Source organism: Rhinoderma darwinii, chromosome 1 (genome assembly GCF_050947455.1).
Source record: "Rhinoderma darwinii isolate aRhiDar2 chromosome 1, aRhiDar2.hap1, whole genome shotgun sequence".
NCBI classification, from domain to species: Eukaryota; Metazoa; Chordata; class Amphibia; order Anura; family Rhinodermatidae; genus Rhinoderma; species Rhinoderma darwinii.
The window spans coordinates 303937310-303951084 of record NC_134687.1 but is presented as its reverse complement, the minus strand read 5'-3'; the positions used below and the strand labels follow the sequence as shown (position 1 = coordinate 303951084).

Here is a 13775-nt window from a genome sequence, read left to right as displayed (position 1 = left end):
GGTCCGTCCGCTACCGCCGCTCCAAGTGCACAAGTCCGGAAGCCGCGACCGGAAGTAGTAATCTTACTGTCCGGCCTCGACTTCCGGTCCACAGGAAAATGGCGCCGGACGTCGCACAGTTCAACTGCGGGCCCCGTTCGCATTCACTATGGGACTGTAGCTGTCGTATTCCATGTCTGTATGTGTCGTTAAAGTTTACTGTCAGCGTCGTACATCACTATGATGCTAGGAGCCCGGACCCCTGCAGTGTGTTCAGTCCGGGTCTTCCGGCCGAAATACGTTCCGTACTTTACGGACGTAACATGGTCGTGTGAACCCAGCCTAAGTGGATCACTCTACTCAATACAGTGGCACCATTTGGGTTGAATGAGGCCACTAGTTAATTTCCAACCTTGCGTGAATTTTATCCTTTTATGGGTTTTTTCTTGTTTTTATTCTAGTATACATTCTAGTTAGTGGGACTGTTCTTATGAGATCTGTATCCGACTGGAGAACAAGGTTGCTTGATAACAAGCTGTCGCATCGTTCAAGCCTTGGACTACACCCAGCTATTATGACCTAATGTATATTGCAACTTAGTGTATACTATATTGTCCCTGTGTTATTCCTTAGTATAGGCTTGCAATGCTGAATCGGTTATTTGCTGTATTTTCGATCAGATAATGCTAATTATTTTGAGTGTTTCTGGTGTCTTCTCTTTTCTCCATCTGGGGATATTTCGGTAGATTAGGTCTACCATCTTGGTTTATTGAATACATTGTCCTATGAAATATATATATATATATTTTTTTTTTTTCCATACTTTCCTTTCATATTACTGGTTTTTCAATTTTATGTCCTTATATATTTTTATTAATATGTATGCCTGTTATATGTATACAGCATTTTTTTTTTCAAATGTATGGATAGGTGTGTATATATATATATATATATATATATACATACACACACACACACACACACACACACACACACACACAGTGGGCCATTTATATGGATACACCTAAATAAAATGGGAATGGTTGGCGATATTAACTTCCTGTTTGTGGCACATTAGTATTTGGGAGGGGGGAAACTTTTCAAGCTGAGTGTTGACCATGGCGGCCATTTTGAAGTCGGCCATTTTGTATCCAACTTTAGTTTTTTTCAATGGGAAGAGGGTCATGTGACACATCAAACTTAGAGAATTTCACAAGAAAAACAATGGTGTGCTTGGTTTTATCGTTACTTTATTCTTTCATGAGTTATTTACAAGTTTCTGACCACTTATAAAATGTGTTCAAAGTGCTGCCCATTGTGTTGGATTGTCAATGCAGCCCTCTTCTCCCACTCTTCACACACTGATAGCAACACCGCAGAAGAAATGCTAGCACAGGCTTCCAGTATCCGTAGTTTCAGTTGCTGCACATCTCGTATCTTCACAGCATAGACAATTGCCTTCAGATGGGGTCAGATCGGGAGACCTAGGGGGCCATTCAACTGGCCCACGACGACCAATCCACTTTCCAGGAAACTGTTCATCTAGGAATGCTCAGACCTGACACCCATAATGTCACCCATAACTTGTAAATAACTCATGAAAGAATAAAGTAACGTTAAAACCAAGCACACCATTGTTTCTCTTGTGAAATTCTCGATAAGTTTGATGTGTCACATGACCCTCTTCCCATTGAAAAAACTGAAGTTGGATACAAAATGGCCGACTTCAAAATGGCCGCCATGGTCAACACCCAGCTTGAAAAGTTTCCCCCCTCCCATATACTAATGTGCCACAAACAGGAAGTTAATATCACCAACCATTCCCATTTTATTTAGGTGTATCCATATAAATGGCCCACCCTGTACTCAGGGGCAGCCGAGATTTCACACAAAGGTGAATTAAATTGGAAGAGAAGCGCACTCTTACTCAGAAGAGTCAGTATCGTGCTGTGCTGGTTTCCACGTTGAGTTTTGGCAACGCTGGAGACTGCAAGACAAGGCAAGGTTGACGTCACTACCTGCCAGGTGCGAGTTGATCAGCTGACGCGTTTCATCCCGGACCGGGATATCCTCAGTGTTTAACCAGTAATATGAAAGGAAAGTATATATATATACACACACGAAAGAAATCCCACAGCACTCCGATGGTTCCAAAAAGTATGTGATTTATTCAGTCAACAGCATGCTTGAAAAAGGTCCCATAGCAGGACTGAAACGTTGCAGCTGTTGACTGATTAAATCACATACTTTTTGGACCCATCGGAGTGCTGTGGGATTTCTTTCGTTTAGGTCTTATAATCCACGGATCTGGATTACCTGCTTGCACCCATTACTGTGTTGGAATATGTTGCAGAGTGCTGCTTATCTCTACATATACACACACACACACACACACACACACACACACACATATTTATTTTTTCAGGACTTTTTGTAATATCTTTTTTTTTTTTTTTTCTTTATTTATTTATCATCCGCAGTATTAATATATGATTACTGCTATTCATTTCTCCAAGGTATTATCATATTATATCTTACTCATATTCCCCCGTTTCCATATTCGTCCCACTTAAATAGTTTCCATACATACATTTCTATCCTTATCCTGGTTGCCGCGGATGTGGTGTGTGCACAGACGCTCGATCGCCCATGCGGGAGTGCCGCTTAGCGTCGGTGACCCATGTTTGAGGTAATCATGCGGGACTCTACCATCTTGACGTGCGGCGTGTCCTATGATGCGTGGGCAAAACGCGCGTCGAGGCGCTTTTTTCATCCAGTCCTGAGTTTGCCATTTCCACTCCCCACCATGTCTCAGGGTATGTGCTCATGTCTTTAAATTGTTGTCTTACGATCACTGCAGTTTACCTCCTTGTCTCTTTGCCTGCATTCTTGTGTTGGGCTATTTAGACATCCTACACTATTCTATGTGCATTGTACTCCGGTCGCACTTTTTCTATAAGCGGACATTTTACCACTAGTTACTACTTATAAGTGGGCTTAATACTTTAGCATATTTTCTTATTGTGGGTTACAGGAGTTGTTTTTGGCCGCTGACGGTCGGTTGTTACTATATGTTACTGGTCTTTTACATCTGACCACATTGTCTTTCTTCTCCGTATATGTTCCATCCTTTTTATTCTGTTTATGTTATTGTATATTATATTTAATAAAGATTTTCTACTTTTGCAAATATTTTGCTCATTATTTCTTTAACCCCTTCCCTCTGCTTGCATTCTGGGCCCTAATGTCCAAGCCATTTTTTACATTTTTCCATTGTCACATTCGAAGAGCTGTAACTTTTTTATTTTTGCGTCGGCATAGCTGTATAAGGTCTAATCAGGGGTTCACTTAAAAATTCTGGAAAGCCCTCTGTAAACTCCTAGACGTGAAATTGGACTTTTCCTCGGCCTACCATCCCCAGTCCAATGGTCAAGTCGAGAGGATTAACCAAATCATGGAGAATTATCTTCGTCATTTCATTTCCATGCAGGACGACTGGGTACAGCTTCTTCCATGGGCCGAGTTCTCGTATAACAACTACACAAGTGAGTCCACTATTTCAACGCCATTCTATATTGTCTACACCAACATCCACGAATCCCTCTTCCGGTTCCGGCTACATCTCAGGTACCCGCAGCGAACTCTGCATTTGGGGACTTTCTACAAATCTGGCAGAAGGCCCAGTCCTCTATTCTGCTGGCAGTCAATCGCATGAAGCGAAAAGCGGATACACGAAGAAGAGAGGCGCCTCAGTTTCTTCCTGGAACCAAAGTCTGATCGTTCTCAAGGAATATTCCCTTGAAGGTGCCATCATTCAACTTTGCTCCCAGGTTCCTCGGTCCTTTTGAGATCCTGCAACAGATAAACCCTGTCTCCTATAAGCTTCGGCTGCCTCCTACCCTCAGAATCCCCAATTCCTTTCATGTGTCTCTCCTGAAACCTGTGGTTCTGAACCGCTACAGTAAAGCTCCTAGTACTGCAGTTGCTCCCAGCGGTTCTTCTGATGTGTTCAAGGTAAAGGAGATCCTGGACTGCAAAACGGTAGGCGGAAGGACTTTCTATTTGGTGGACTGGAGAGGGTTTGGTCCTGAGGAGAGGTCCTGGGAACCAGAAGAGAACCTTAATGCCCCTACCCTTGTTAAAAAGTTTCTCTCTCTCTCTGGACCCAAGAAGAGGGGGCGTAAGTAGTGTTGTGCCATCTGCGGTCATACACCACGTCTGGCATCATCCGTCATGTTTGGTGTTATCTACCGTCAAGTTTCGTCTGTGCCCAAGCCTCTGCTACTGTCTGGACTATTACAGGTACTCTTGTGCTAGGACTTTGCATACTGTTGTTTTCCCAGCTCCTACGGCAGGGCGGCCTAGTGGGTCCACATACCTATGGATCGGGACTATGCATAGTTGTTTAATTTTTCTTTTTCAATGAAGAAATTGCAAGACGTTATGGTGTTTTAGGGAGTTGTTTATGTGAGTTTTTTTTTTTACATGTTCACAGGTCATATTTACGCCGAGAACTGTGTTGGATGGAGCTACATTTGAACCTGTACACAACGGCTTACCTAATATTCTGTGTTGGGTTCCATCTCTCTGAAGGAAGTTCTCCACTCTGTGGGTCATCTACTGGAGGATGCAAGATGGAAATGCATACATCACCATTCTGGAAAAAACAAAAGGAAAGAGTGAAAATGAAAACGCAATACTCTTCACGTCAGAAATCAGTGCAACTCTAAGGGTGGCGCCATCAAAAATACACAAATATCTACAGTATTGCTTTGGTAATTTATCCTTGCATACTTATGCGCTAAATTTTTATCAGGCATTTAGGGGACCCATCATACCAATACAATTAACCAATCACTTTGGTTACTAGCATCGGTAAATGTTAACATTTGCTCTCAAGCCTTTAACACCATTCTCAGTCGCAGTCTTTTCCAACGAATAAGGGTGTAACTTAACGCCCCCCTATTTGTAGTCAAATGGAACGATTTATCAAAACAAATACATGCAAAAAGTAAGGGTCATGTGGGCTTGCCTGTGTAGCAAGAAAAGCCAGACTATGCAATATGATTAGAAGGCAACATATTTGTACAGTATAGTATGGACTGTGTCACCACAGATTGCTTTTAAACCAGCACAATCCTAGCTCACCTTCCTGCCAGTAAATAAATCATACCATTTGCCATGGCAGGCTCTGTACTAGACAAACTGAGCTGTTATGTTACCTGGGATTCCCCTATATGTGTAGGCAGTATCAAGATACTCAGTGATGTTCACCGTTTTTGGTGTAATTTACAAGAGCAGAAAAGAAGACAAAAATAATGAATTCATAGCCATGGGTATCACACAGACATTTTAGACAAGCGTAAAAAAACGTTTTGAATGCAATACTGGATAGGAAACCCCATTAAAACTTTCCCTGCCAAGGAGGTATTTCATACGTCAAGTATAGACTTCAGTAACCAATGACATATCTGATCTGTCCTTACTACTAACGGCTCTAACTAAAGCTGTGTCTTAGCTAGAGCTGCAATCAAAGTGTTGCAACACAGTCTGGGTTAGAGCAGGTTGAAGTGGGAGATGCAAATATTTGCAGCTTTCACTTCAGCCCATGCGGTAAAGGAGGGGGGGGGGGGGGTGCAGGCAACATTCAGGGAGAGGAAGAGAAGTTGTCATCGTCTTCCTGTCCCTGTGTGGCTGTAGATGACCCCAGGGTAAGGGCTCCAGGGGCAGAGGTAACATTAACTTTTCTTCAGGTTATCACCCCCATTATCAATCAGAGCGCATCCTTGCTCTCTTATTGTCACAAAGTGGGGGTCTTTTTTTTTTCTTCAGAAAAGGAGTGAGAAGATGATCTAATCACCCCTCTACGTCTAAATAGACAGTTTATGGACTCCATGACCCAGACCTTTACCAGCGTCCAGATCGCGGTGTGAAATAAGTTGCACAAACATCAATAAAATGTGTATATTTGACACTGTCCCTACTCAATCTTTAGCATAAAATCCAGGGATTACTTCTTTAGTGCTACAGTAATAGCAATAAAGATTACTACTAGAAAGGAACGTCTAATATTTTTCTGATGGATGAAAATTATATCAGTCGATCAGAAACTACATTTTCATCCACCGACAGTTGCCATAAACGTTTGTTTCCAAATAGTTCCACTAAAAAAAACAAAAACGGGTATTCGTTAATGCATTGGATTTAATTTAGGGAATTACGATTATCGATGGTTAGGCAGTGTTCAAAACTTGCGTGCAATTTGGTTTTTTTTGCAGCGAATTTCGCAGACAATGAAATGGAGCAGTTTAGCTCTACACAAGCAACTGTGAACATTTGACATATGTATTAAAGAGGCTCTGTCACCAGATTATAAGCGCCCTATCTCCTACATAGACTGATCGGCGCTGGAATGTAGAGAACACTGCTTTTTATTTTGAAAAACGATCATTTTTGACAAAGTTATAAACAATTTATGCTAATTAGTTTTAGACAACTGGGCGTGTTTTTACATTTTACCAAGTGGGCGTTGTACAGAGGAGTGTATGACGCTGACCAATCAGCGTCATACACTTCTCATTGTTCCAGCCCATTGTTACAGTGTGATTGTGCAGTGAAAGAAGCTGGGCGGGACCAATAAGAAGTGTATGAGGCTGATTAGTCACTGATTGGTCAGCGTCATACACTTCTCTCCACAACGCCCACTTGGTAAAAAGTAAAAAACACGCCCAGTTGTGGATTAAGAAACTAATTCGCATAAATCTAAAATGGTTTATAACTTGCTCAAAAATGATCTTTTTCAAAATAAAAACCACTGTTATCTACATTACAGCGCTGATCACATTATGTAGGAGATAGGGCACTTATAATCTGGTGACAGAGCCTCTAACTCCTCACATCCTACAATTCCTTGCAGAGTGCATTTTGTTTGCATAAACTGTCTGCCTGAGTACGCATGTTAGTCACAAAGTTGAATTTATGTAATTTTTGCTCATGATCACGGTGTAAAGCAAAGTTGTGTGAAGGTGGCTGTGTGTATAAATGATTACTTGTTATTTTTATGCACAGTATATTGTGAGCTCAAATGTAGATTTTGGTAGCAAAGTAGCTGTTCATCACGTGCAGTATATTAACAATTGTGGATGATGGCCAAATCTTGCATGGACTCGTGTTTTTGATAGCACACGCTGATGTAGATGTATGTGGTATATATTAATTTTGCACATTGGTCTATTATTCAAACATTGTTTTTGTGAGTAAACAATTTTTTTTTCATTCCAGTTTGCCACAAAGTTACGTGGAGGTTGACATGACTGCCACAAGCACATCAAGACAATGGCAATCAGGTTGTCTACATTTAGGAGATATTTGGGGTTGCACTCACTTTTCGAGCTGTGTAATCCTTGTATTTTATGGGCTGTTATTTTTTAAAATTTCTAGTTTAAAACCAGACTTTTGGTCTCTTGCACATAATGAAATTATATTTTTAGACTCTGTGGAGAATCTAATTATCTGCCTGGGTCACAGTTTTAGCCACAAATATTCTACATTTTATAAAAAACAATTGCACTTTGAAACAAAATTCCATGATGGTGCTGTGGGTATAAAGCACTGATTGGCAATTTGAGAATGTGCCAGTTGCCTTATATCAGAAAGTATATAGGTATTGGGGATTAGTAGGATATTTTTTTTTTAGCAATTTCGGTTTTATTTGTAGATGTCAAAAGTATAGCAATTGTTGTCACCAGAGGTACAAGATGCCCAGAAACCCCTGGCAGCAAAAGGTTTAAAGTGTACCTAACTTTTTAGATGACTTTTCAGAATAAGCAGTCATATGTGTGTACATGAGATATAATACCTGGCCATTATAGGACTTTTATTTTTTTGCAGTTTTCACCTTTGCAGGCTCTATACAGAAGAGTGTGTGTCCCGCCTCCTGCTACCCCCTCCCCTCCTCAGACTTCTATGGGCAGCGTGTCCGTCTGTCTCTCTCTCTGCTCCCCCCTCTTCTCTCCATAGACTTCTATGGGCAGACTGTGAAGAGACACACCTCCACTTTCTGCAGTCTGTCACCTCTGCTCTGTAACTAGAGATTTTGCTTGACTACAGGGGGTGTACAGCAGATTACAGGAATGGATACACCTAGTGGCAGTGACAACACAAACTTTGCATGGATAAAACTACATTTTAACAGTAAGTAAAGTACAAAGTTGATATATATATCAGGAATACTATTAGATCAGCATAAGTTGTTTGATAAGTGTCCATTTAAGGGGAATAGCAGGGTATTCATTTGCTAGGATAGGAGCTCTGAAACATCCAGATAATAATTTTTTGGGGACATTTGTCTTAGGGCTTATTTACACGAGCGTGTTAAACATCCGTGGGACGGACGTTGAAACAGCGGCTGTCCCACGGACCTAGGTAATTCAATGTGGCCGCTCACACAGCCGTTGTTTCAACGGACCGTGTGAAGGGTCTGTGCGAAAATAGGACATGACCGTTCTTTTCGCGCATTACGCATCCCTCCATAGACTCAACTATGGGGGATGCGTGACATCGCGTCTCACAGCACTGAGCACCTCAGACGTGAAAAACTGCAGTTTTTCATGTTCGAGATGTGCAGTGCTCATGTGAATCAGGCCTAATTGTGAAGGAAAAAGGTGTAGATAAAATCAATATCAATATTTCAGGATAAGGTCTGTTTTCTCATTTACTTGTATACATATTATCTTGCTTATAATATGGGGCTAGTTTTATAGTGCAATAACATGTCCTATGTAAATTCAGATCTTCATATACTTACCTCATAGATGTTTGGGTGCCACATTTTTGTTAGGAATCGAAACGCAGGGGGAGAATATGGATAATCAATGGGGAACTTTAGGCGAGCCTGTGAAATGCATAATAAAATTAGAAAGATAAAACTTCACAATGTTATTTCTTAGCTAAATACTTTATTCACACACATTTTTAAGTATTCAGTTGTAGGGGGCATCAGTGTTAGTCCACGTTCACACAAGGCAGATAAGCAGGGAATTCCGCCGGAAAAAAACGCACCAAATTGTGGTTGAAAAAAAGTTTATACTAATCGCGGTCTGTGTTGTCATGGCGACGTGTCCCTCTGTTGACCGCGCATTTCAGACTCCTAGGAGGAAGCTGCAGCCCATGTGAGTACCGTCGCTATGACAACGCCCGAGTTGTAACGATAAACTTTTGTATCGATTTTAATCCAAAAATCTTAATTTGCTATTTGTTGCAGGTTTTACATCCCCATTGAATTCAATTGGGAAAACCCGCAACAGAAGAGCAGCGATTCCGAAGCATAAATTGACATACCGCAGATTAAAAACACTGCACCGCAGGTCAATTTATAAAAGTATTTTCAGCTGATTGTTTACGCAGCGTGTGGATGAGATTTTTTTTCAAATCTTGTCCACTCTGCTGCTACTGTATTATGCTGTGGATTTTCCGCAATGAAATCCATTGCAAAAAACTTGCAGTGTTTACGCTAAAGAGGCTCTGTCACCAGATTCTGAAATCCCTATCTCCTATTGCATGTGATCGGCGCTGCAATGTAGAGAACAGTAACGTGTTTTTTGTTTTTTTAAAACGTTCATTTTTGGCCGAGTTATGAGCTATTTTTTATATATATATATATATATATATGCAAATGAGTTTTGAAATGGACAATTGGGCGTTTTTTTTTCATTATGTCCAACTGGGCGTGTTTACGTGTATGAGCTGACCAATCAGTGACCAGTCAGCATCATACACTCATCTCCATTCAGTTACACAGCAGCGATGTGCAGCCACATAAACAGAGATTAACGTTAACCCCTTCCCGCACCTTGGCGTAACTGTACGTCCAGGTGAGCAGTAACTTCGCGCACCTGGGCGTGCAGTTACGTCCGCGCTTTAACAGTTAACCGCCGCGCGGCGCTACACCGCAGCGGCGGTTAACTGTGCAGGGTGTCAGCCCTGCTCTCCCCGTTGCCGATCAGCGGCCTGTTGCCGCTGAAATCGGCAATTAACCCCTTCGATGCGGTGGTCGATTGCGATCACCACATCGAAGAGGTTTACAGCGGATCGGCCCCCCCACATGTATTTGCGGGGGCTGGTGATCCTTATCATGGCAACCAGAGGCCAGACAATGACCTCCGGGTTGCCATGTACGGAAGCCTCGGAGGATCAGCCTCCGGCCGTTCCTCCTCTGCTTCCTGTCAGTGTGACAGTTACGTCACAATGACAGTTAGAACACATTACACTACGTGTGTAGTGTAATGTGTTCCAGCAGCGATCAAAGCTGCAAGTCTAAATGTCCCCTAGTGGGACAAGTAAAAAAAGTTAAAAAAAAATAAAAATGTTTTTAAAAAGTGTAAAAAAAGTTAGAAGTGACATAAGCAAAGAATGCTTTTTTTCCTATAATAAGTCTTTTATTATAGGAAAAAAATTAACACGTTAAAAAAAGTACACATATTTGGTATCGCCGCGTTCGTAACGACCCCAAATATAAAACTGTAATATTATTTTTCCCGCACGTTGAACACCGCGAAAAAAATAAACGAAAAATAGTGCCCGAATCACAATTTTTTGGTCACCACCCCTCCCAAAATATACAATAAAAAGTGATCAAAAAGTCGCATGTACGCCAAAATGGTACCAATACAAACTACAACCCGTCCCGCAAAAAAAAAGCCCTTACACCGCATTTTTGACTGAAAAATAAAAACTTTATGGCTCTCAGAATATGGTGACACAAAAAATAATTTATTTTATAAATAAGTGATTTTATTGCACAAACGCTGCAAAACATAAAAAAATTATATACATCTGGTATCGCCGTAATCGTATCGACCCACAGTATAAAATATAATGGTCATTTATAGCCCAGGGTGACGGCCATAAAAAAACGAATAAAAAACATTGTCAGAATTGATGGTTTTTGGTCACCTTGCTTGCCAAAAAATGGAATAAAACGTGATCAAAATAATTTCTGGTACCCCAAAATGGTACCAATGAAAACTACAGATTGTCCCGCAACAAATAAGCCCTCACCCAGCTCCGGTGGACAAAAAATAAAACCGTTCTGGCTCCCAGAATATGGCGATGCAAAATGTGCAGAGTGTCCAAAAGCACATAAGATCGGGTGCCATTTATCAGTGCGACACCGGCCACATATCTGCGGATTATTATTTATTTACTGCATTATTATACCCTCTTATTATACCCTGATGTACCCCGCACAGATTACATATACCCTGATTTACTCCGCACAGATTACATATGCCCCCACATTACAAACTGAAACACCAGTAAAACCCCAAACAGAACAACTACCAAGCTACATCTGCGCCCCAAAAGCCAAATGGCGTCACTCCCTTCTGAGCCCTGCAGCGTGCCCAAACACCAGTTTACGTCCACAGATATGGCATCGCCATACCCGGGAGAACCCGGTTAATATTTTGAGGTATTTGTCTTCAGTGGCACAAACTGGGCATAACATATAGTGCACTAAAATGGCATATGAGTGGAAAATTTTAATTTTCACTCCGCACCATGCGCTGCGCATTAACCCCTTCGCGCACCACAACATAGCATGTCTTAGTGTGGGGGGTGATGTATGGAGCGTCTCACGTGAAAAATAAAGAATTTAAAACTGCAAAAATCTCAGTTTTTTTGGTCACCTTCGCTCTACCTAAAAATGTAATAAATTAGTGCTCAAAAAGTTGTATGTACCAAAAAATGGTACCAATAAAAACGACCGCTCGTCCCTCAATAAATAAGCCCTCATACCGCTCTATTAACTGAAAAATAAAAAAAAAGTTGTGGCTCTTGGAACGCGGGGAGGAAAAAATTAAAAAAGAAAAAAAATGGATCAGTCCAGAAAGGGTTAATTACTTTCTAATGAAAAACCATTTATGACCACACGTGGGGTATTGCTGTACTCGGGAGAAATTGCTTTACAAATGTTGGGCAGCTTTTACCCATTTTATCCTTTGTAAAATTGAAAAAAATTCAACATTTTAGTGGAAGAAATGTTGATATTCATTTTCACGGCCTAATTCTCATAAATCCTGCAAAAGACTTGTGGGGTCTAAATGCCCACTATATCCCTAGATAGATTCTTTAAGTGGTGTAATTTCCACTTTTGGGGGGTTTCCACTGTTTTGGGCTCTCAGGGGCTCTGCAAATGCGACATGGCACCCAAAAACCATTTCAGCTAAATTTGAGCTCCAAAAGCCAAATAGCGCTCCTTCCCTTCTAAGCCCCGGTGTGGGTCCAAACAGCACTTTATTACCACATATGGTGTATTTCCGTAATCGGGAGAAATTGTTTTACAAATGTTGGGGTGCTTTTTCTCCTTTATTCCTTGTAAAAATTAAAAATGGCTACCTTTTTTCTGAAATTTTTTTTTTACCTTTACAGAATAATTCCAATGAATTCAGCAAAACAACCGTGGGGTCAAAATGCTAACTTTACCACTAGAAAAATTCCTTGATGAGTGTAGTTTCCAAAATGGGGTAACTTTCCGGGGGTTTCCACTATTTTGTTCCCTCCAGTGCAATTCAAAACGCGACATGGCACTGAAAACTATTCCAGCAAAATCTGAATTTCAAAATCCAAATGGTGCTCCTTCCCTTCTGAGTCCTGCTGTGGGTCCAAACAGCAGTTTATTACCACATATGGGGTATTGCTATAATCAGGAGAAATTGCTTTACATATATTGTGGTGTTTTTTCTCTTTTATTCCTTGAAAAAATTAAAAATTTCTACGTTTTTTCAGAAAAAAAAAGTAGATTTTCATCTTCACAAACTAATTCAAATAAATTTAGCAAAAAAACTGTGGGTTCAAAATGCTAATTATACCCATAGATAAATTGCCTGAGGGGTGTAGTTTCCAAAATGAGGTCACTTTTGGGGGTCTTTATTGTTTTGGCCCCACAAGACCTCTTCAAACCTGACATGGTACCTAAAATATATGCTAAAAAAAAGGAGGCCAAAAATCCACTAGTTGCTCCTTTGCTTCTGAGGCCGGTGTTTCAGTCCATGACCGCACTAGGGCCACATGTGGGGTATTTCTAAAAACTGCAGAATCTGGGCAATAAATAATAAGTTACATTTCTCGGGTAAAACCTTCTGTGGTATAGAAAAAAATGGGGACTTTCTAATATATAAGGCCCTCAAAGCCACTTCAGAACTGAATTGGTCCTTGTAAAAATCGCCTTTTGAAATTTTCTTGAAAATATGAGAAATCGCTGCTAAAGTTCTAAGCCTTGTAACGTCCTAGAAAAATAAAAGAATGTTCAAAAAACGATGCAAACATAAAGTAGACATATGGGTGATGTTAACTAGTAACTATTTTGTGTGGTATTACTATCTGTTTTACAAGCAGATACATTTAAATTGAGAAAAAAGCAAATTTTTACAAATAAATATTGAATTTATCAACCAAATTTTTTCACTAACATAAAGTACAATATGTCACGAGAAAACAATCTCGGAATCGCTTGGATAGGTAAAAGCATTCCGGAGTTATTACCACATAAAGTGACACATGTCAGATTTTAAAAATCGGCTTCGTCCTGAAGGCCAAAACAGGCTCAGTCCTGAAGGGGTTAATCAAGTGTCCTGATAATGAATACACATGAAATCCAGCCTGGAAGTCATGTGTATTCAGAATCCTGACACTTCAGAATCTTTTCTGTGAGATTCCAGCAAGCCACGTGTAATCTCGCGAGATTACGGAGGTAAACGAGATTTCGTTTCCCTTGCTGGAAATCTCAAAGAAAAGAG

At 40.7% G+C, this 13775-nt stretch overlaps 1 protein-coding gene across 1 annotated transcript in view; it reads right to left on the bottom strand.

Moving 5' to 3' along the window:
- Positions 1-13775, bottom strand: part of CDC34 (cell division cycle 34, ubiquitin conjugating enzyme) — a 43467-nt gene that overhangs the window by 15246 nt on the left and 14446 nt on the right. Inside the window, exons 2-3 of the mRNA XM_075825455.1 lie at positions 8786-8872; positions 4539-4636 (exon numbers count right to left, since the gene is read on the bottom strand). Coding sequence (XP_075681570.1) covers positions 4539-4636; positions 8786-8872 — 185 coding nt within the window. The remainder of the gene's footprint in view (positions 1-4538; positions 4637-8785; positions 8873-13775) is intronic.